The sequence below is a fragment of the Python bivittatus genome, unplaced genomic scaffold (genome assembly GCF_059951505.1).
Source record: "Python bivittatus isolate LINGU-HERP-01145 unplaced genomic scaffold, Pbiv_v1 ctg000310_np1212, whole genome shotgun sequence".
In the NCBI taxonomy this organism is placed as follows: Eukaryota; Metazoa; Chordata; class Lepidosauria; order Squamata; family Pythonidae; genus Python; species Python bivittatus.
Genome location: NW_028277054.1, coordinates 5,547,650 through 5,570,073, shown reverse-complemented (window position 1 = coordinate 5,570,073; position 22,424 = coordinate 5,547,650). Strand labels below are relative to the sequence as shown.

Here is a 22,424-nt window from a genome sequence, read left to right as displayed (position 1 = left end):
TCATTTAGCATGAGAAGAATACTGAAAGTACACACAGGTCTCTGGACTTTGATCTGCAAAGACGGGTCACCTTGCCAAACTAGAGAGAATTGTTCCAGTTGGAGATTTTTTTCTTTCTTGCAAACATCTGCCGTCAGTATAAATTCCTGGCCGCGGGGCACTTCAAGAGGGTGAGTCAGAGAGTCCCTTTGCAACGCCTGGTTTGGAATACGGGGCGGTTCACCTTTTTTCACAAACGATGCGGGGCAGGAGGGATGCCGTTATGTGATCAGAACCTTTATTTATTGAGACCTCCAACCACGGGACTCTGGGTGGGGTTGCCACATCACGAAACAAAAGCGAAAAGCGAAATAGACCATTTACTGCAGAAAAATGGAAAACGGAAAAGTGAAGTAGAGAATAAAAAAGCTAAAGAGGAAAGCTAAAATGGAAAACAGAAAAAATGAAATCGCAAAATAGGAAATAGAAAAGAAAAAAAACCACGATAGTCATATAAATCTATTAGAAATAGATATGTACTTGAATAATATTTGTATTAGATAAGCATATATAGAATTGTAACTTTATTGCTAGAATGATATATTAACATTTTTTTCTCTTTTTTGCCTTTTCCCTTTTTTGTTAAAGCACTTTTATGTATTTTTTCCTTTTTTTTTTGTAATCAAAAATTTTAAAAAATAAATCAATACGAAACAAAATAGAAAAGGATACCACACGCAGCCCTAAAGCAAAACGCGTGCGGGGCAGGTGAGATGCTCCAGCGCAGGTAAGGAGGGAGACCCGGCGCTTTGCACATGCCCCGAAGAACGCTGGGGCTGCTTCCGCGGCTGCCGCGTGCGGTTTTCGCCATTGGAAGGACTTTAAGGCAAGGCCATTTCGTGAGGAACAAGACTTGTGCGTCTGCACCGAGGGCTGATGTGGCCACAAAGCGAATTTTCATCACTTCCCCCCTCTTCCTGTATCGCTCATTCCGCCGGCTGCTGCGTCAGTCTCTGAAACTTCTCTAAAAGAGGGAATTTTTTCCGCAATTGATTTCTGGGGTGGGGCCGGGCGAGCTGGGGGGCGGGTGGATTTAAAACATGAGCAGAGCCCCAGAGGGACGGAGCCGCAGACTTTTTTTTCCCCCGGCCTGGAAGAATTGCTGAAGGACGGCCGGCTTTGCGGATCGCCAGCCCATTCATACGCCTCCCCGGTCCAGCTCTGCGTCCTGAACTCATGGAGTGCTTCTGGACGAGCGTGTTGTTCTCCTTGGTGGTGGCAGACGGTAAAACAAAATCATTTTAAAAAGCGAGAGCGGGGGTGGTGGGAGGCGAATGGTTCTATATATTGTCTTTTGTGTGACAGCTGTAAACGAAAACCGCTCTCCGGATTGCTGGAATTAGTTTTGCTCTGGAGCTTTTAAAGTTTCTTTTATGATTGGGAGGAAAAAAATCGATCTGGCTGGTTTCAGGGCAGGCAAGAAATGGTCTTGTTACTAACCTGAGAAGGAGATCGGATGTCTTGTAGTTTTTCCCACCCCCACCTCTTTATTCTCAATGGGAAGTAGTGCCTAATGGTTACAATTAGGAGCTGGGCTGCAGAAATGCAGATGGCCGCGCAGAGTTGGCCCTTGTGTATCTCGTGGCTGTCCCCTAGTGGCTGTTCAGATTATGGCAGCCCAGATATGAGATCCGGAGTTACGACCAGGCAAGAAAGGGTCTCATTCCTAAACTGAGAAGGAGATCAGATGTCTCGGCCAGAGGCAAGTAATCGACTTAAGAAAAATTAACAAGCAAGACTCTAATCCTGTAATCTTAGGCTGTTATGAAATGCCTGGTTTAGTTAATTTTTTAAAAAATAAACAAACCAAGGGCAATCAAACACAGATCAGTTTGCTTCTTTAGGGGGAAAAAAAAGGGCAATACAAAAGGTAAAAATTAGCAGCTAAAAATAGTTGATTGTTCACTTCCTCCCTTTCCCCTTACATTTTTATGGGTGGCTTTGAAACTTCTTCAAATTAGTGATTTTCATCTACAGGAGAGCTTCCTGGATTAATTTCAGTAGAATAAATGCCTCCTCCCAGAATTCTTCTCGATTCTCACATGATTGTGTGTTGCTTAGCTCTCTCTCTCTAAAGGTTTTTTCTCACCATTTAACCTAAAACCTCTAAAGGTTTTTTCTAAACCATTTTTCTCACCTCCACTCTGAGAGGTTGATGTGTTTCTAAAGCTTCCCGTCCCCAGTTACTGAAAGCTGAATGTATGGATTCAGACTATAGGGAAATTATTGTATAGGAGGCAAAAACCCATTCAGACATGCAAGCTATCAAGAAAGTAGCATAGATACAGGAACCTGCCTTTTAGCCCAGTGTTTCTCAACCTTAGGAACTTTAAGAGGTGTGGACTTCAACTCCCAGAATTCCCCAGCCAGCATGGCTGGCTGGGGAATTCTGGGAGTTGAAGTCCACACCTCTTAAAGTTCTTAAGGTTGAGAAACACTGCTCTAGGCATTTGGACTATGAAGATAACAAGACAAAACCAAGTTGTTTCAAGATGTGGAATCTCAGAAAGGGAACATTCATTGGATTCCACTTGACCTTCTTTTATCTTAGATCGGCATCATGGTCTTTCCTCATTGTTTTTGAATCACTGAAGTCAGTGCTTAAGTAAATAAGAATGGCAAATCCCCAAACAGCATTTGAGGGTCTCGTTTAACTGATTAGTTTTGTTACTTTGAGAAGTATAGATCCATCCGATCATTTCAAAGAAGGAAGCATGGATGGAGCACCCATGAAGGGCCTTTTCCCACTTGTACCTAACCATGGGAGACAACTGCCCTGCTGGCAACCTCTTTTTTTTCTGCCATGTCCTCATCATGTTGACTTCATTTCCTCCCCAACCCCAGTTAGGTTCGTCATCCTTAGTTGTACCCATGTGAAAGTTGCATTGTCCTCTTCTTCCAACCCCATCCAGTGCTGATAGGCTTTGTCACCTGGTCCCCTGAGAGAAGCCAGTTGATTGACATTGACTGAGAACAGAAGCAGGCTAGGGATTGGCAATGGGGATAACACATTTTAAGCCAGTAGAGTTTTGTGAAAGAATTGTGTGAAAAGCACTTCCATAGAATTAAGGAAAGGCCCTATGTGGAGGATCCAGGACCCAGGAATCTAAAGAGCCCCTGGCTGAAAGTGATCTACACTTATCCCCATCATGTGTACAAGACCCAAGATGGAATAGTGCATCTAGGATAGGTTGGAAGGTTAGATGACTAAGCAAGATGATCTACTCTTCTACAATTTAGTCCAAAGGAGGATGTACCAACAGTCATGGGAGTGGGAAAAATAAGCCTCTGGCCGGAGGTGTCTGCAGAGTGTCTACATTAAAAGTCCACGTTACATTAGTAAACTAGTAAACTACATTAGTCCTACAGTAGACCAGTCCATCCTACATTACATTAGTCATTAGTAGACTAGGGTGTCTACATTACATTACATTAGTAAACTAATGTAAGTGTCTACATGCAAAGTAAAGTTGGTGGCCGCAGTGGTCCGACTGAGGTTCTGCCTGTTTTTTATGTGCATCACTGATTCAATACAAGAGAAGTTTTACTTTTACCAGATAGGAAAAATATGTCAGATTCCTAGCTTCTCTCTAATTCTTCCATTAATCATTTATGCTGAGAATGTTTCTAGATGGGTCTCCTGCCAAATGAGAGCCCCTTTGATCAACTCTGATCTGGAGTCTTTCCAAAAGTGGAAAGCGTTTACTGTATGGATTTCCACCCTGCCTGAGTCTTTTCAGAAAATCCAAAACACAGGGACTACAGTTAGCAAATCCTAGATTATGGCCTCTTGCAGAGGTGTAAAAAATGGGTCCCAGCCACCAGTTCCTCTTGCAGCTCTAGAGGCCCCCAGAGTAGTAGGGCCTTTACACGTTTTACACCGTGGGCATTAAAAGTCCAGGGGTATCAGCAGTAAACTGATGAAAGATGATGAAACTTGCATCATGACATCATAATGCAAGTTCCACTCCTTAAATACTTGCACGTGACATCACAATTGAGGTACGAAAGGAGCTGAGTTTGTATCATGACATCATGAGGCATATTTCACTGTTTGCCTACCTCCCTCTCCAGAAATGCCCATATAAGGAGAAAAAAGGTGCCTTAAGCTTTGCAAAATCTTAAAGCACTCATTTCATTCATTCCTACCTCCACCTAAATTCATCTTGGACCTACCCACTTTTGCAGTGTGGTTCTCAATATACCACACAGAATTCATGGCGTAGTTGTGTTGAGCCAATTATGATTCATTGAATAGACCATAGTTAAACAAGCCATGGTTTACATAGAGGTGAGAACATAGTCCCTGCAGAGAGGGCTGAAAAACCTGTTCCCAGCATCCCTTAGAGAGGCCATACTTCTTTTACAAGCCTACTTTGCTAATGATTTCCCTTTCCATTTCTTCTAATAGTCGTTGGCCTTCAGTGTTATTCTTGTCATGACCACAGTGACTGCCAGGAAACAGAAGTATGTGAAGAGCATCAGGAGAAGTGCAGGTCCACCGTCATGACCATAGTAGTTCGTAAGTTTTTTGGGGGAAGGCGGCATGATAGGAAAAAGAGGGTGGGAGAGAAAGAGTGAATGACCTAGGGCTGGTCCTGGGCCGGACAGACCAGTGATCTAACAGTCTAAGGCCAGATCTACCCTGTCTGGTTGGCCCAAATGTCTGGGAAAGCAAAGGAAGGCCATGGGGACTAGTGGGGAAGGCAGAGTCCCTACCAGGCATCGGGAGACTGGTCCACACAGGAGCCTGCCAGTGAGGTTCACCTTCCCTGCAGGGGTGAGAAGGGCCAGAAGTGCGAGAACAACCAATCAGGGTTGCAGTGGCCCTAGTCCACACTGAGCACCAGCCTGACCCCCTCACCAGTCCACTGCAATCCGGACTGGAAGTCCAGAAGCTGCTTAAGAAACAGCTGGGAACCGGATGGGAGAGAAGCGGCTGAGGCTGCAGGGTGGAATTGCCCTACGTCAGTGCTTATGGCCCAATGTGAGCAGGATTCAACCCAATATACAGCTTACCTGGATTGCTGAAACCTATAGCCAACTAGAACAAGTGCCCTGAGGGCTGAGCAGAGATGCGCTCCTTGAAAGACAGGAGCGGTCATTTGGCAGTCTCTTGGCAGCCCCAGAAATCATGCGCGGGCATGTCACGAAATAGGATGACGAAGCAGCAACTCCCCATTTTGCAGATCTCTGGCTTGTTGCCAGGCAAGAGCCCTGATTGGGTCGTGCTTGTGATGTCACCAACACATTTCTTCACCAGCAGCAGCTACCCCAGGGCCGTTCTTATAGCAACGTTCAAGAAGCTCATCCTTTTCCTTTTGGCAAGGGAAGGATATGAAGAATCTGTATTAAAAACAGAGAACCAAGTTGTAGGTATGAACCTGCCATGATTACAGTTGTGTATCTGCCTTCCTCTCCCTCCGTTCTCTTGCAGGACCTAAGATCTCCACCTACTTCCTCAAGGGCTGTGACGTGAGCGGGAAGCCCAATAACTCCATCTCACACCTTTCGGGTGATCGGGTTGTGTTTTTGGCCGAGGAGTATTGTGAGACTGAGCTGTGCAACGGTGGTGTACCCAAGGAAGCACCTCGTGGTACATATCGGAGCATACAGGAGCTGATACCTATAGGGGTTCATTCATCCCTTGAAACCAGGCTTTGCTTGTACTAGAGCATTACACCAGGCTTTGCAAACTACGGTAGCTGAACCCACACACTGTCAGCCCTTCGAGGTAGTTCAGACAAGAAGCACACCCAGGAGTACTAGCTCTGTCTTTATTGTAAGGTTATATTAGCAGAATCTTGCAAGTCTGAAAGTGAATCTCTCCCCTTTGCCTTTACAGTCCAAGAAACTAGATCCCTTCTGAGACTTTTGCCACACCCCTTTCCTTCTGCAGGCTCTGCTGCCTCTTATCTGGCTGTTGTCTAGTCTGCGGCTGTTCCTCCTGCCCCCAAGGTCATTCCCACATACCATTACACGCGGCATGCTAAAATGATTTTGCAGGACTGGAGCAGTCAGTTTAGAGCAGTGTTGTCCAAACGTGTCCACTTTAAGATGAGTGGACTTCAACTCCCATGCTGGCTGGGGAATTCTGGGAGTTGAAGTCCACTCATCTTAAAGTGGCCAAGTTTGGACAACACTGGTTTAGAGACATTCTCTTCAAGAAGCAGAAGTAGTGGGATTCTAAGATGCTGCTTCCAACACCTTCGCCTGATTACAGCTTTAGCTGAGGCATTCTCTTATGTGAGAATGAGTGAAGGTGGGGGGTCTTTCCCCGAAGCAGCGCCTGCCTCCATAATACACGTGTATTAGGATTTTCATTTGTATTCAGGTGCATCGCACAGAGCACCATCACACGCTGCGCCACAACCCCCCAACGTTTCATGAGATTTTAACGTGAGATCGTGGAGTTCTCCTGTAATCTCACACAAGATGACCTCGATTTGGTGAAAGTTTGCAAGGTGTGGGTGTTCTTATGCAAGATCTTGGGAGCTCTTGACCATGTTGGTTATTACTGTATATGCTAGCAGATAAGCCCATCCACAGATAGTCCAACTCATGAAATGGCAACTAAAATACCAGGAAAAATGTGCCACCCGTGGATAAGCCAACCCACTTTTCCTTTCCAGCATGCCTTCTTCCATTTTGGCATATCTTCCAAACTAGCATTCCTTTTCTTCCATTCACAAACTGGTCTTTCATTTACTTCCAGTTCTCTGGCAGCCACAGAATTGTTCTTCTCCTCTGCTCTACTCATAACGTTTAGCTTGTAAGCTGCATCATATGCTAACCATTGGCCATTTCCAGACATGGCACTTACCTACCTACTGGAAATGTGTGCAGCAAAAGGTGGCAAATGTCAAACTTTTATGTCATCCTTTATAGACTGTGATTTTTTAAAAAAACCTGGGCTCTGGTCTGCGGATAAACCAAAGCCGATTTTTGGAGTGTGTTTTGGAGCCAAAACTTCTCGGCTTATACGCAAGTATATACGGTATTACCAAAGGTCCCAAAAACGCTTCTTGGGGTTTAGTAGGTGTTGTGATGCCCAGAGACTCTGACATAATAATATAGATTGATGTATGCAAGAACATGCAAAGGGTCATTCACTGTTTCTGTGGCTTGCTGCTTTTCTCTTCTTCAGTGGGAGATATGATCCGTGCCCGAGGCCGCAATGACAACATCCTGAGTTGCTATTCCTGTACAGCTGCTGATAAGACTTGTAACAACTCCAGTCTCACACAGATGCGCTGCTTCTGGCCCAAGGAAAGGTGTGTGGACATCACTTCCTTGACTGATCCAGAAGGTGGGTCTTCGGCTTCTTCCTCTGATTCACAATTTCTTATCCCCCCCCCCCATAAAAACAAAGCCCAAAGTCATCCAGGGTAAAACGGAAGCTCCAAGCCCAGCCCGGTCCTCGTTCCAGGCAGGGAATCATTTATTTAAGCTTCATCTCAAACTTTTCACTGCCCCCTTCTGAACTGAACATCAGAGTCAGTAGCCCAGCAGGGCAAGCAGTAAAGGAGTTGAACCTGGATGCAATACCAGCAAACTCTTTCTGCGGATACTCAGGGGCATTGGGGAGGGCAGGAGGATCCAAAAAGTCAAGATGGTGGCTGTGACTATGGGATTGTGGCCTTTTTAATGTGCATCATGACACATGTAAAAGAGGGGGAGTTCAGTCATGCTGTCCCAGCCCCCATTTTAACTTTTTTGATCCCCCACTCCCCCCTAGAAGCCTTTAAAGACTACCCACGTTTCTCAACCTTGGCAACTTTAAGATGTGTGGACTTCAACTCCCAGAATTCCCCAGCCAGCATGGCTGGCTGGGGAGTTCTGGGAGTTGAAGTCCACGCTTCTTAAAGTTACCAAGGTTGAAGTCCATGCATCTTAAAGTTGCCAAGGTTGAGAAACACTGAATGACTACTATAATAAGAGACAGCAAATAAGAAAATGATAAGGCACACAGAGCAATAACTAGGTGATTCAAACATCCTATATTTGCATATTAAACATGTCTATAAAGTTAGTGAGATCTCTAGGTCCAAAACAGTGATCTGTGAGGGGCAATTTTAAACAAATCTAATATATCATTTATTACAGACCGAGCTTTGTCAATCAATTCATTGCAGCACATATGGCAGGAGAGTTGAGATCAACGTTAGAAGTATGGATTTAGATCCGAGAAATATATATATACTTTTTTTTTTATGGATCAAAATGTTTTTTGTGCAATGACTCTAACGTTTATTTATTCATTCAATTTCTATAGCCGCCCCTCTCACCTGTCGGTGACTCTAGGCAGATGGCAATAAAGTAAATCAAATACACAATATAAAAAATAAAAATAAGAGTCATAGCAGCCGGGCATTATCCAACTCATCATTTACCCAACCAGGTTGTCTGATTATTATTAGACAATAATAGGGTTATTGTCTAAACATGGACTACGCTCCTTCAAAATATACTTAAACAGGATTTGCATCACCCAGTAAGCTACAAAAACTAACCAAGATTAAAACTAACCAGGCTTTGCATGTTTGTAAGTGCAACAGTGGTAATTAACCAAGTTAAGGGAATTGGATAAACATAGTCCAGGCAAAATGTATTTGGGGATGTCCGCGAAACTTCGATTTGTAGTAACCTTTAGAAAGTTTCCAACTTGCAATAATTTAAAAGATGGCAAACGGGGCAGCATTCCCCCCACCCCCCGCAAATAAATATATATAATTAGCATTTTACTCCCCCATTCTCAGAACTGTGAGGTGCTTGTTTGTGGTTGACTATTTCTAGTAAGGAAACAAAACAGCTCACAGCCAGCCCTTTTGTGCCAAATAATAGAGTCATTTTTTGCCATCTATACGCAGAGACTAAAAATTAGCATTTTACTCCCCCGTTCTCAAAACTGTACTGTCTTGTTTGTGGTCGATGGGTTCTAGTAAGAAGGTAAAACATCACTCCCAGCTTTACTATACAGAACAATACGGTCATTTTTTGCCATAAAAGGCGTGCCAATTTTACATTTCAAATGTGATGCTCTAGAACGGCAGGTCCTCGAACCTTTTGACCTCAGGACCCCTTTGCATTCTTAAAAATGACGGAGGACCCCAAAGCGCTTTGGTGGATATGGGTTAAATCTATCAATATGTACTGTATTAGAAATTAAACCTGAGAAATGTTAAAAAATTTATTTATTTGATTTTGAGGACCCGCAAAAGGGTCTCCAGGACCCCCGGGGACCCCAGACTGTACTTTGAGAACCGCTGGTCTAGACAAAATCTCAACTTGTGGAAATTGGTGCCCCCTGGAGGCCATAAACACATTTACAACCATATTTTTTTTCCTCCCCATTGGTAGAATCTCCCAGGGATCAAGAACGTATCAAGGGCTGTGGCCAGCTTTCCCACTGCCAGGAGACTCTGGGCTTCCACAATCACAAGAGTTTCCACATGATCAAGTGTTGTAACTCCAGCTGGTGTAACAATGATATGCAAGGTAAGTTATCATAGCATTGTGGAGTCCTTGGTGCTCTCTGAGCTTGGTGGTTTGCTTGCAGATGTTTCATGACCCAACTAGGTAACATCATCATGCTAGTCGGGTAATGAAACGTCTGCAAGCAAACCACCAAGCTCAGAGAGCACCAAGGACTCCACAGTTCAACCCTGAGCTACAGAGATTCTCTTCTATTGGTATCATAGCATCATTTTAGAGTCATCAAAGAGGTCTGCAGAAAGAGAGAATGGCACATCTTCACCAGATCAATTCGTTTGATGACCTTTGGGCATCCTCAGTTCTCATTCATCTGCTTTGGGCTGGGCTTAGCCCCTTCTTGGCATGAAAGCTATGATGAGGTCACACATAATGGCATCATTTGCATGATGACATCTTCACGTGCCTGATGTCAGACACATACACACACAATCCTGTAGACATCCATGCCTTTTCATGCATGCTTTTAAAAACATTTTGTATTTTGAATTTCCCTGGTCACACCAGCTCCTCCTTTCTCGCTAGATCTTTCGGGGCATACAGACACTGAGCACATTATTGGAAGCTATGCTCAGAAAAACCAGAATTACTATGAGTGTCCTCCAAGGGTGGAGAGTCAGGGGGTCTCCAGAGGTGGTCCAACTACAACTCCCAAGCATCCCAGCTAATGGCAAGGGATTGTGGGGGATGTCATCCAGCAAGACCTAGAGGGCCAAAGAGGCCACATACCTGAAGATAAAAGTTTCACCAGGACTGCTACAAATACAATCATTTGCACCAGTCTGATGCGCTAAAATTCATCAGGACTTCCAGAAGTTAAATATTAAACACTACATTTTGCATACTGATAGTTTTGCTAACCATCTCCTTAGAGTTGGAAAAGCTAGAATATTCTGGATCCCAACTGAGATCCATCTAAAAGTGAAGCGGAGTGGGAGGGGGGATTCTGGAGCCAAAAAGGAAGAATGGAACTCTCTGACCGGGGGCAGGGGGAAATAAGAAGGGATGTTTGCAAAATATTGCAAAACAGCAGCTGATGGACATTCCTTTTTTTAATCTTCTAAATGGGTAGCCACTACCTCCTGGATTCAAGATACAGTTAGAAAGGAGGTCAAGAAGGCCCTGCTTTAATGTATTCACTCATAAATGAGGGTTTACGTGCACATATTCAGTTTCCAAGACTCTGTATCCGAATCCTTTTTCCTTTCAATAAACCTGACTCTATGAAACTCTCGCTTTCTTGCTGTAAGCGACTGCTCAGCGCTTGACAAGGAAGGCTGAAACAAACTGGGAGTTTGGGTGAACGCCCAGCCACACATTGCCCCTCCTGGCTACAACATGTTTTTATCCTGAAGTGTCAGTGCTATCAAGAAAGCAAACCATGTTAATAGTGGATTCTGGGACAGAAAGAGCAGACCCCACTTGGCCTTCTAGGAGTCTGTGAAGACTCAGCTCTTCTCCCAGATGTGAGGCGAGGATGCTTGATAAGCCCAAAATAATGTGCCTTTTGTGCTGTGAGTTGTTAGATTGTACCTTGGTTTCTGTGTTAGGATTATTTTAATTCCGTTCTTTGTTTATAGAGATTTTATTATTGGGGGGAGGGGGGTTGGTCGTAGCTGCCCAGAGTTATTCTGTAAGATGGGCAGTTATATAAATGTTCTAAATAATAAATAAATAAGAACCAGTTGCTTAGTCGTGTGGGTAACCTGCTAATTCATCTCCATCAAACTGCCCTGACATATTACTGTATTCTATGATGGGATTTGTAGTTTTGGGTTTGTGTGCGGTATGAACCCCTCTGTGATGTTTTATGACTATGGTTTATAGCTTACTGTCTTGTCTTCAGCCAGCCTGTTATGGCTTATTCCATTATCATGGGTAAACAACCCTTTGCTTAATGCAATGGGGGAGCCAATTCACAGAGTTTACTTCTATTTGCAGATTACAAGAAGGATCCCTTGCCCTTGAATGGGGTCACGTGCCACAGCTGCGAAGGAAACACAACCCACGGTTGTGCCACAGATAACATTGCAAAGATGCAATGCCGAGGCCCTATGACAAGCTGCCTGGAAGCCTCAGGAATCCATGGTGAGTGACTTCTGACAAATTCCTCTTGCTTCCTTTCTATCACAGCTAAGTGTTGATCTGCAGGGTGAGAGCAAGGAGAAAGGTAGAACAGCTTTAGAAATATATTCAGAGAAAGTAGGAGCCCACATTAAATGGGCTTAGTGCACTAAGAGTTCCACACTGGCTTCAGAGTTGGGTGGAAGCTCCATCCTCCAGAGGGATCCAGACCCTTGTGGGCCATCTCCAAGAGGATGAAGAGAACTTCTGAATCTGTCAATTTATCAGAATGGTATATACAGTCCACCTTCCCTTCAGCTCTCAGAGCAGAGAGATGTGGCTGTTACATTATATCAAACCCCCATGTATGGGGTTTGACAGTCATATACCGTTCTGATAGCTTCCATATATCCATTCCCACAAGCATTGAACATGCTGTATATAGTCACCTGAAGAGTAAAGGTTCATAAGTTCAGTTCAGGAGTTTAAAACCCCTAGAATAACATCTGGGTACCTACATCTGAGAAGTCCCAAATTGGATGAAACTGGTTATGTAGTATCTGCCTCCTGGTGATCAGTATAACTGGAAAGCAGAACTTGGGGCATGACATAATGTAACATCTATATCTCTCTCTCTGAGAGCTTAAGGGAAAATGGACTGTACGTACCATTCAGATAACTTCTGCTTCCGAAGTTATGTTCTACCACTGTACCCCTCAGTGGGAAGGTCCAAGTGGGAAAGGATGTCTCAGTTTCTACCTTTGCTTTCTCTCTCATTCAGGCATCTCTGGAAAGAATTCAGTCCTCAAAGGTTGTGCTTCCCCATCTTGGTGCAACAGTCCCTATACCTCCGTCTATAAGAACCTGGGTAGCGTAGAAACCCACTGCTGTGTTGGTGATCTGTGCAACAGCTTGATCATTGATGGACAGCTAAGACCATCTCCAAGGAGCCGAGCCAGCCGCTTCATCTTGGCTCCACAAACTGTTATTTCAACGGGTCTCCTGCTTTTTGTGGTTTTTCTCCTCTCTTCAGAAAGCTCCTGATCTCCAAGAGGAAAATAGAGGCTTAATCCAGACCTGGACCAACTAGGACTTAGAACTGTGTCCTTTTCTACTCTCCCCAATAATTAATGGAGCTGTGAATAAATATGTGATTACTGCTGGAGAGGCCCTGATTATGCCGAATGCACGACTCACACTATTAAAGAGTCACCCATCCCTACAAAACCAGGGGTGAAGGGACCAGTCTCGGGGACCAGAGAGCACAGGTTTCAAGCAGGCATGAGCCTCTAAACCTTCCCCCACCATTTTTTTTTAAATGGTCATTATCCAAACTATCCATCCTTACTTGAGAGTAAGTTTTGTTGACTAAATAAGATGACAGGCTTCCAGATCAATATGGATAGCTTGGTGGGAATTAACTTATGTTTTGTGAAAGAAGATTAGTGGCTAAGAAGGGTCACGCTTTGTGACATCTTGGATTTCTGCTGAACAGGAGGAATGTAAGTAAAGGCTGCTGAATTATAACAAAGGTGCTGGACACCCATCCTGTGGTGAAAATCCTTTTTTTTTTAAATAGCCTGCTAAATAGAACACCAAGAAATTTCCCATTCCTGTTATTTATACCTTTTTGATACTATGAAGGACTCTTTTTAGCTGTTTCAACCAATGAAGGTTTAGCCCTGTGGCCTTTTAAAATTTGGATGGGGCACTGAAGAGCCACCCCTGCCTTGCCTACAAAGTTTGAATAGTTGTTGACATGGGGAATTTATGCAAGAAGCAGCTAATTTCCTCTTTCAGAAGTTTCTTAACAGTACGGAATGGTTTCTCCCTGTTACTTTATTATTTTATATATCTATTTAAGTTAATAAAGTATTTTTATAACATTCAAAATGTATTCTTGTGGCCTTAACTATATTTTGATGCAATTAACCCTACAAACAACTGCCCTTTCTGGATGGAAGGTAGGAAAGATATTTAGATGTCCATGGGAGTGAGTGAAGAAAATCCATTTGTTTTTTCCAAGAATCTCTACTCCACTGCTGTGGGTCATTGACATGTAATGTCTGAAGCACTAGAGGGCCTTGTTAGGACTATCATTCTGATCTCTGACAGTTTTCCTACTTCCACCAGATTAGCACACTCCAGTTTTATAAACCTCACTGAAAATTAAGGGATCCTGAGATGTCATTTTGACCAATCTTATAACACTACTTGTGCGTGTGTGCGTGCGTAAATGTTATCTCTAAAAATGGGATGGAATAAGAAAAACACTTACATAGGCTTATCCAACTTGGGTATCCTCCAGCTGTGAAAACTTCAACTCCCAGAATTCCCCAGCCAACATGGAATTCTGGAATTTGAAGTTGGTACCTCTGAAAGGTACCAAAGTTTTAGAAAGACTGCAGTTTTGATCTTTGGGCTTAAGAATCAGACTTGTTCTACCATAGTTATTTCTATGCTGCAAATGATTTGGTACTATATCAGAACAACCATGGGAAAAGATTTTGAGTATTCTTTCACCCAATATGTCATTTAACCACCACATGATATTACCACAGCACAAACTGTTAGAATGGGACAACTGTTAAAACTCCTTTTAGAGAACATGCTGAATTTTTTTGCAGCAACTTCCAGTCATTTTTTAAAAATAATTTTTGCAAAATGGACAAAAGAAGATAAGTTCAGAAGTTAGTGATCGCTGAAATACTTGACTGAGCGGAGTGATACATCACAGAAGCATTAAGACTGAGATTGATTTAAAGCTTTAGAAGGTGTACAGCTGAATTCTCAGCAGGTGTTTGGATGTGAAAGCTAAGTAAGGTCAGAATGGGTAAATGGTTGGATGGGAGACTTCCAGTGAACACTGTAGGTTAAACTGAGAAGTGGTGGCAGGGTGACAGTGCTCTCAGCTTGCACAGCAACCTTTAATGAATTATTCCAAAACCTAGCCCCTGCCTGTCATGAAATGTGCCACAGATTAGCACTTGGTAGAGCAGCCACAAAGGCCCTGGAAAAGATACTCAAATGCTATGATGCCAACAAAGTACAGAATTGCACAAGCCATGATATTCCCTGTGACACTCTACGGAAGCAAAAGCTGGACTTTGAAGAAGCAGGATAGGAGGAGTATTCACATTTTTTAACTTTGGTGTTGGAGAAGACTCCTGAGAATACCGTGGACAGCCAAGAAAAGAAACTTTGAACAAATCAACCCAGAGTTCTCACTCGAAGCACAAATGAACAGGTTCAAATTATCCTGCTTCAGACACATTATGCAAAGGCCCACCTCTCTGGAAAAGGTTCTAATGCTGGGAAAGGTGGAAGGAAAGAGAAGAAGACCACGACCAGCAGCAAGGTGGATGGATTCAGTTACAGTGGCAATGAATGCGCTGTTGGGAGACCTGAAAGACCAGGGTGGGACAGAGATGGTGGAGAAAATCTATGTGGTCGCTAGGAATCAGCAATAATTTGATGGCATGTAATCAATTAATCAACCTGCAACTTTCCACCACATGTTAAGCTGAGTCCAATACTAATCCTGGTCAGAGGTTTTTTTTTCCCCCCCAGCTTAACTTGTGCAAAAGCATTTCATTTCGTTTGCAATTTGATGAATGTTATACATCCAATTAATCCAATTAATTCAGTAACCAAGTTACACATGCTCTGCAAACCCACTAGTGTATGTATTTACTAAAAGAGAAAGAAATTCTCAAGAACCGATGTGCAGGTGAGTGCAGGAACATATACAATTTTTCAGCTACTTTCTGTAGTTGTTTTCCCTTTAAGATTCATGTTTACTCATGACCTTGTAAAGTTAGCCAATTTCTCAGTGTGACAGGAAATCTGTTTTCATTATCTAGTTCTGATCAGCTAATGTTACACAACCAACTGTCTAAAATCACAATCCTCTTCTTTTTACTTACCTTTCATCTGAACACTGGCTCTTGGCTCACAGCGAACAGTAGGAAAAGATCGTGGAAAATACCAGGCTGAGAAAAATGACTGTACCTTCTTTATTTCACGGATTTCTGGTGATCTGTCTCATTTCAGGTACCATTATATTACTATCTATCATTAGTTCCTGTAATACCTAAGTTGTTAATGTTTGGAAAAATATTTTTTTAGAAAAAGAGAATTCCTTTTCCGCTGAAAACTACTGTATTCTGTTAGGTTATCCTTTTAAAACACCACTGCGGGGTATGTATATTTATCTTTGAGGTTCATCTCTGCAAGAAATAAAAGGATCTGGACTAGAAATGTATCCCCAGGTCAACTGGATGCATTTTCATTTTTTCTTTACTTAGCCAACTGATGGAGCTACCCATTTCCCAATTGCAACATTGGGTGGCAAACTTGGATTAAAAACCCAAACAAAAGCAACAACAATTAATAATAAAGCAATGGGGTGGGAAAACAAACCCAACTCATCCATAAGAAAACGCAGAATTGCATCGATGGGCTGACCCCATTTCTGGAGTCCATGGCCAAGGGAATATCCAAGTCAGTGTTTCTCAACCTCAGCAACTTTAAGATGTGTGGACTTCAACTCCTAGAATTCTCCAGCCAGCCTGGAGTCGAAGTCCACACAGTTCTAGGAGTTGAAGTCCACACAGTTCTAGGAGTCGAAGTCCACACAGTTCTAGGAGTTGAAGTCCACACAGTTCTAGGAGTCGAAGTCCACACAGTTCTAGGAGTTGAAGTCCACACAGTTCTAGGAGTTGAAGTCCACACAGTTCTAGGAGTTGAAGTCCACACAGTTCTAGGAGTTGGTCCACACAGTTCTAGGAGTTGAAGTCCACACAGTTCTAGGAGTCGAAGTCCACACAGTTCTAGGAGTTGGTCCACACAGTTCTAGGAGTTGAAGTCCACACAGTTCTAGGAGTTGAAGTCCACACAGTTCTAGGAGTTGAAGTCCACACATCTTAAAGTTGCTGAGGTTGAGAAACACTGGTCCAAGTCTTCAAGATCTACTAGGGCTGGTTGTTCTTCATTGCAGAATGATATTCCTCTTCAGTTTCTGCTTTTGCTTTAAAGGGGCAGAAGAACAAGTGCCTTGAGCCAAGGTTATCCCTATCATTTTTCCAAGTTCTCCTTTTCTGTGTCTCCCTCCAGGAGCTTCTGCCTTGGAATGCATCAGCTCTACTCTTATTCAACGTAACTACCCCCTTAACGAAACAGAGTTTCAGATTTCCTCAGAAACTAAAAAGATCATCTGTTCCATGGATGAAAATGCTTGTGAGGAGGTGCAGCTGATACTCAAGATAGGTAAGCGAAGATCTAAAAATGAACCTATCCCGCAAGATGTGACACGGCATTTTTCATGCATTCAGAATTCAGGAGTAAAAATTGAACTAAGTTTTTTGCAAATACTAGAAGCTGAGTATTCATTGTCTGTGTAATATTCTGGGGGGTGGGGGGGGGAATCAACTATTTTCTGCCACACGCTGTGAAGAGAAATGAATCTTTTCCTTTCCCCATCGCAGCTGCAGTAAGATTGTCCCCACAACGCACTCAGTGGCTGCCTCTGAAAATCTGAGCAACACGTATTCCCCTTCCAACACAAACTGAGGGATTTTTTTTTTATACACTGAGGAAGACACAGGGCAAATAAATGTACAGTGAGAAATAACTTCCTTAGAGCTTTGTTCAGAAAAAAAAAAAAAATCAAAAGGAACTTTTTCTTATTTGGAGCTATCAGTAACAGCTGGCAGCAATCTGAAGCACCTCCCAGTTGGGTGAGGACACTCTTAGTTTTATAACGGGTTAAAGCTGACATTTACATTTAATCATCCCATATTAACCATTATGCTGCAAATGCAGATGGAGCTCGAAAAAAAGCTTAAAACCTGTGTCTTCAGGCCAGAACTGGACTCCAACCATCACTGAAGCATCAACAATGACCTCACATACCAAAGCATTCCCCAGTGTGGTGCTGTTAACATCTATTGAGAGAATGACCCTTAGCGACCTTTCCCAGTTGCTAGCTGGGAATTCTGGGAGGTGCAAATACATCTGAAGAGAGCCCGACTGTGAAGCATTGCAAGACACGAAGTATCTCCAGAGGGCAAAATGAAGACAGGTCTATTCCTTTCTCCAGATATGGTCAAAGGATGAAAATCCTCCTTTGATATCTACTGGTGGGGGGTTTTTTTTCCCAGAAGCCTCTTGTAATGTGAGTAGGAAGATACCTCCCAGCTGACTGGCCAGCTTCAGAGAAAAGCTACCTAGTAGCCAATCAGAATGAAGACTGTACTTCCAGTCCTCACAGAAAAGGGCTTCTCAGGAATATGGTGGCTGTGGGAAGTTCATTCCCATAAAACAAGCAGTGTCAGAAAAAAAGAAAAGCTAGAATTTTGAAGCCCTTGCCCCCAAACCCAAAGTATCTGTGGAGCCCTTTTGGCTTAGCTTATACAGGCAGTCCCCAGTTTAAGAATGAGTTCCATTCCCAAGGTCTGTCCTTAAGTTGAACTTGTATGTAAGTCAGAGCAGTATTATTGTATAATACTGTATAAGTAGTATTGTGTAATGAACTTGAACCATTGTGTATTTAACTCGAATTTTGCTATAATAGGCTCCGTTCTTAACTATGGGCAGTCTGTAACCTGTGCGTCCTTAACCTGGGGACTCCCTGGTAACACAGATTTCTCTCACAGATTAAAAGGAGCTGCTTGGGCTACATTGCCAGAAGCTGTTCAACTTTCAAAGCTAAACTTAAACCTCTTGATCCATCCACAGCTGATTTCCTAGCATCCAATTTCTCGAAGTCCAGATCCTTGGCACGATCTGCCATAATGTAAATCCACAATTTCTCTCTTTTCTTCTTCTTCAGACAGAAATGCTTTGTTAGTAACCCACAGAGGCTGTGCTATCAAGGACCTGTACAGTGGCCCAGAATCCATCACCACTGGTCATCAGCACTACAACATCCAGTCCAACATGAGCTATTGTTTCCATGACCTCTGCAATGCAAACTTCACAGATGAAATAATCCTTCTGAATCCTGATGACTACAAAGGTAAAATGTGCCCCCCCCCCCCAGATAGATCATGACTGTTCATTGTGGAGACAGAAGAGGTCACCTTAATTTTTTTCAAAAAGTAAAGGAAGGCAGGGGTCCCTTCCCTTTGAGAGCTGAATGACAAGCAAAATTGATCAGGTAGAGATACTTGGGCCATGCAGATCCAGTAACAATTCTCACCAGTTTCTGCCCACTGTGCAATGACAGAGAAGACAACAGCAGGCTTGGCAGAAGGAAAGGAGGGACAGTTCTATAAAAGGGGAAGATGTTTCTGTTGACCCCAGGTGGATCACTTATAGGAGGGTTAGGATGCAGGAGTTAGTAAAAAATTGGGGTATGGGTTCTTTATTATTCCCTTTCACTTGTTATCCAAGCATCTGGAGCCAACGATTCAGCCCAGTGTTATTCCAGCCTCAGTTTTGACTCTTCAGAAGCTATCCAGGACCACGTGAGATGCAGCGAAGGCTACAACCGGTGCTCTTCTGGCATAATCAGTGTCACAGACGGTCAGTGCGACAAAGCTTCTTTGTCACTAAAAGCTTGCAAAAAGTAGCCTGGATCTCTAAAATGGTAGGAGGGAGGAATGGGGGGAAATGTTGTAGGCCATTAGAAGAAGGTTTTGGTGGAAAGAAGGGGAAGAAAGTTGCACCATCAAGGGTCTTCTCTCATATTACACAAGAGCAAAACCAGATTTGTGATTAAATGAGGATGCATTTGAGAGCAGAAGGACAGCTAAACTCAGTTGTCCAGCGAGTCAGCCCATGCAATACCCAACATCTGATGGGGTTTTTTTGAAAAAGAAACTCACAGCCTTAATGCCGGAATACCAGCATGTTTATTTCTAATCTTGTTTGAATCTGAGGGTGGTGCTGATCCAGAGAGAGAGAGAGAGAGTTGTGCCATTTCAAAAATCTGCTGCTAAACCAGCCACTGTGGTTAGTGGCGTGTGCAGATTACACATCCCATCTTTTTGTGGGTGCCTGTGCATTTTGTACAGCAGAAAGAAATCCATTGGTCTTTAAAAAAAAAAACCAGCTTAAATATATAAGAAAAACATTGGGTTTTTCCTTATAATAAAGAGGAACCTCTACAACAAACTGGTTAGGGCAGATATAACATTTTTGAGCAATGAGGATGTCCAGCAAGCAAGTCTTTTTCTCTCTGGTGCAAAGATGGGAAGTAGAAACTTTTACTTTGAAAGAGGAGGATACCGTTCTTCCCCCCAATGTCTCCTATCTCTCTTCTTCTCTCCCCACTTTCCAGGAAGTATTTCTGTGCTCATCTACACCAAGGCTTGCCAGCAGCACCCCAACTGTACTGTCCCCCAGAAACAATCCTTTGGCTCCATAGCAATCATCAGCGAGAGCAGCTCCTGTTGTGTGGGCAGTTACTGCAATCAAAACGAAACTGCAACTCGCGTCCCGGACAGCGTAGAAGCTTCTAGAGAAAGCCCTGATTACGGCAACAACCATTTCCCCTTGGATCCAAATTCGGACAGTGACAGTGAGGACCACAAAGCTCATGACCCTTGGAGCACTGATCCCCAGTTTCCTGTCCCTGCATTTAGGCCCTTCATTCTTGTCTCAAGAGCTCCCTCTCTTGCATTTTGCTCCCTTGTCATAGTCCTAGGATGTACGATCCTGGGGATATTGTGGTGAGATATGGGATCCCCTTGATTCAAAGTCTGGGAAAGATGGCTTGCAGCCATAGATATCCGCAGGAGGGCAATGGAAACAAATGATGAATCGCGTATGGCAATGGTGCAACAGAAATTCCTTTAAGTTCCTGCATCAAAGCAAGGGGCTATCTCTGCTTGTTTGTTTTAATGGATCTGCTACTCTGCCCTGTCCATCTCACCTAAGCCCAAATGCTTCCTGCTATATCCTTGATTTTAGCTAAAAGGCAAGGAAACATAAAAAAACAGATTACAGCCCAACCGTCGTGAGATGATCAGGTTCAGTTCCTTGTTCCTTAGCAGCTTTAGATCAGGGCCATGTAATTGATCTGTTACTTAATACGAATTGTACTTAATAAAGATGAAACAGGATCAAAGCTGTGAGTGCTTTGGAATATGTTATTAACATTTCAACTGTACCTCTTGCATTTTCTTTTTCTGTTTTCTTTTTCTGTATTCATTTCCAGGACAGATGTAAAGAATTGGTCATGGTCATTATCTTTAAAGTCAGAGAGAGTTTGGAGACGGGTTATTTACAGGAAGGAATGTGGAAGCCTATGAACCTGCTCAGGTTCTGCTGGCTGGGGAATTCTGGGAGTTGAAGTCCACCCATTGTAAAGTTGCCATGGTTGGAAAACACTGCTGTAAACTAAAAGCATCACTTTGGAGAAGTCAGCTCCCTTTCTGGAAACGTTATCCATTTTTGCACGGGATCCAACTGAAATATAAATTACAACCAGAGCAAGCAACGATCTCTTTCTTCCGGTACTGCTTGTTGAGAAATAATAGAAATAGAAATCTTTATGGCACGTGTATTTTACAAGGTGTTGTTTTGGGGCTATTCGTTTCCTCCTCCATGAAAACTAAAATCACGAGAGTGCGCTGTGATCCTGGTTTTAACAAGCCTGCTCAGATACAGTGTACTTGGGAAACAGAGAACAAGAGCAATGATGCAGCTGGGTCACTAGAGGGCAACTATCTCACGTGGCTATTGATGCTATGAATATGCACACTTAGATTATCCTTTTATTGCACACCTTCCAAATGTGCATTGTTCTTTACTGGGGATAGTACAGTGCCCAAGTTCCATAACAAGTGTGATAAAGCAGGGTTCCTCAACCTCAGCCACTTTAAGATGGGTGGACTTCAACTCCCAGAATTCCCCAGCCAGCCGGAATAATTGTTTTCCACCAAACGGGAACCAAAAGGGAAAATGCTTCCTATGTAAGGAGCAATAGAATGAGCAGCATTTAATTAATTAAATTTTAACTGAGCTTAGTCAAATTAAGGATTTGCCTTGGCTCTGCTCCCTTCTTAGTCCGATCTCACAGCCTGTCGCCATAGGCCAGCGGTGTCCTTAATGTGAATAAGTTACATTTGGCATACTTTCTACGGGGGTTACTTTTTTCTGATCGTTCTGGTACAGAAATATTTATCTAATATTTTCAAAAGGCAAAGCTAATTGTACCTCCTTTATCCACTGTTGTCCAGGGTCCCAGAATAAATCAACAACATCAACAAAATAATTATCAACAAAATGATCATCAACATCACCAAATGATCATCAAAATGATCATCAAAATCAAAATAATTATCAACAAAATCAACAGAATAATTATCAGTCATGACAATGTTCTTATTATTTGGAAGCAGTACATCTCAAATGTTAATTCATTTTTGTTTGATATTATAACCCAATAATTATTTCAGTTTTAGATTTAGTGAAGGGTTAGAACTAAGGAGAGTCCCAATTACCACCATTATTCCAATGAACAGGGTGTCCATATCATGAAGACATTTTACAAACCAGGGAAGAAGAGTGAAACGTGTGGCATTTTGGAAGAACACTTGATATTAACTTTTTAAATGTTGTTATTTTTCTTTTCTGATTCACTGCCAAATATTGACTACCCTTTTACTACTGGGACACCCTGTAATTAGAGTATCAATTTAAAGTAAAAGCAAAGAGATTCCAACATTAGTCAGGCCTGAGACTTGCTGGGTGAGTTTGGGCTGGTTTAGAGCTGTGGAGTCCTTGGTGCTCTCTGAACTCGGTTGTTTGCTTGCAGACGTTTCATTACCCAACTAGGTAACATCATCAATATGAGTGAGTGTGGGGTTTGCTGCGCGTAG

The 22,424-nt window shown here is 42.9% G+C and overlaps 2 protein-coding genes across 2 annotated transcripts; both read left to right on the top strand.

Moving 5' to 3' along the window:
• Positions 1-1,160: 1,160 nt before the first annotated feature.
• On the top strand, positions 1,161-13,463 carry PLAUR (plasminogen activator, urokinase receptor). The gene is made up of 7 exons (XM_007435231.3): positions 1,161-1,264; positions 4,451-4,561; positions 5,477-5,635; positions 7,187-7,348; positions 9,400-9,537; positions 11,473-11,619; positions 12,377-13,463. The coding sequence occupies exons 1-7, from the start codon at positions 1,216-1,218 to the stop codon at positions 12,637-12,639; spliced, it is 1,029 nt and encodes a 342-aa protein (XP_007435293.1). The 5' UTR covers positions 1,161-1,215; the 3' UTR covers positions 12,640-13,463.
• A 2,028-nt stretch (positions 13,464-15,491) lies between these two features.
• Positions 15,492-20,668, top strand: LOC103060312 (uncharacterized). The gene is made up of 5 exons (XM_007435232.3): positions 15,492-15,648; positions 16,711-16,863; positions 18,428-18,613; positions 18,991-19,122; positions 19,880-20,668. The coding sequence occupies exons 1-5, from the start codon at positions 15,597-15,599 to the stop codon at positions 20,272-20,274; spliced, it is 918 nt and encodes a 305-aa protein (XP_007435294.1). The 5' UTR covers positions 15,492-15,596; the 3' UTR covers positions 20,275-20,668.
• The last annotated feature ends 1,756 nt before the right edge of the window (positions 20,669-22,424 follow it).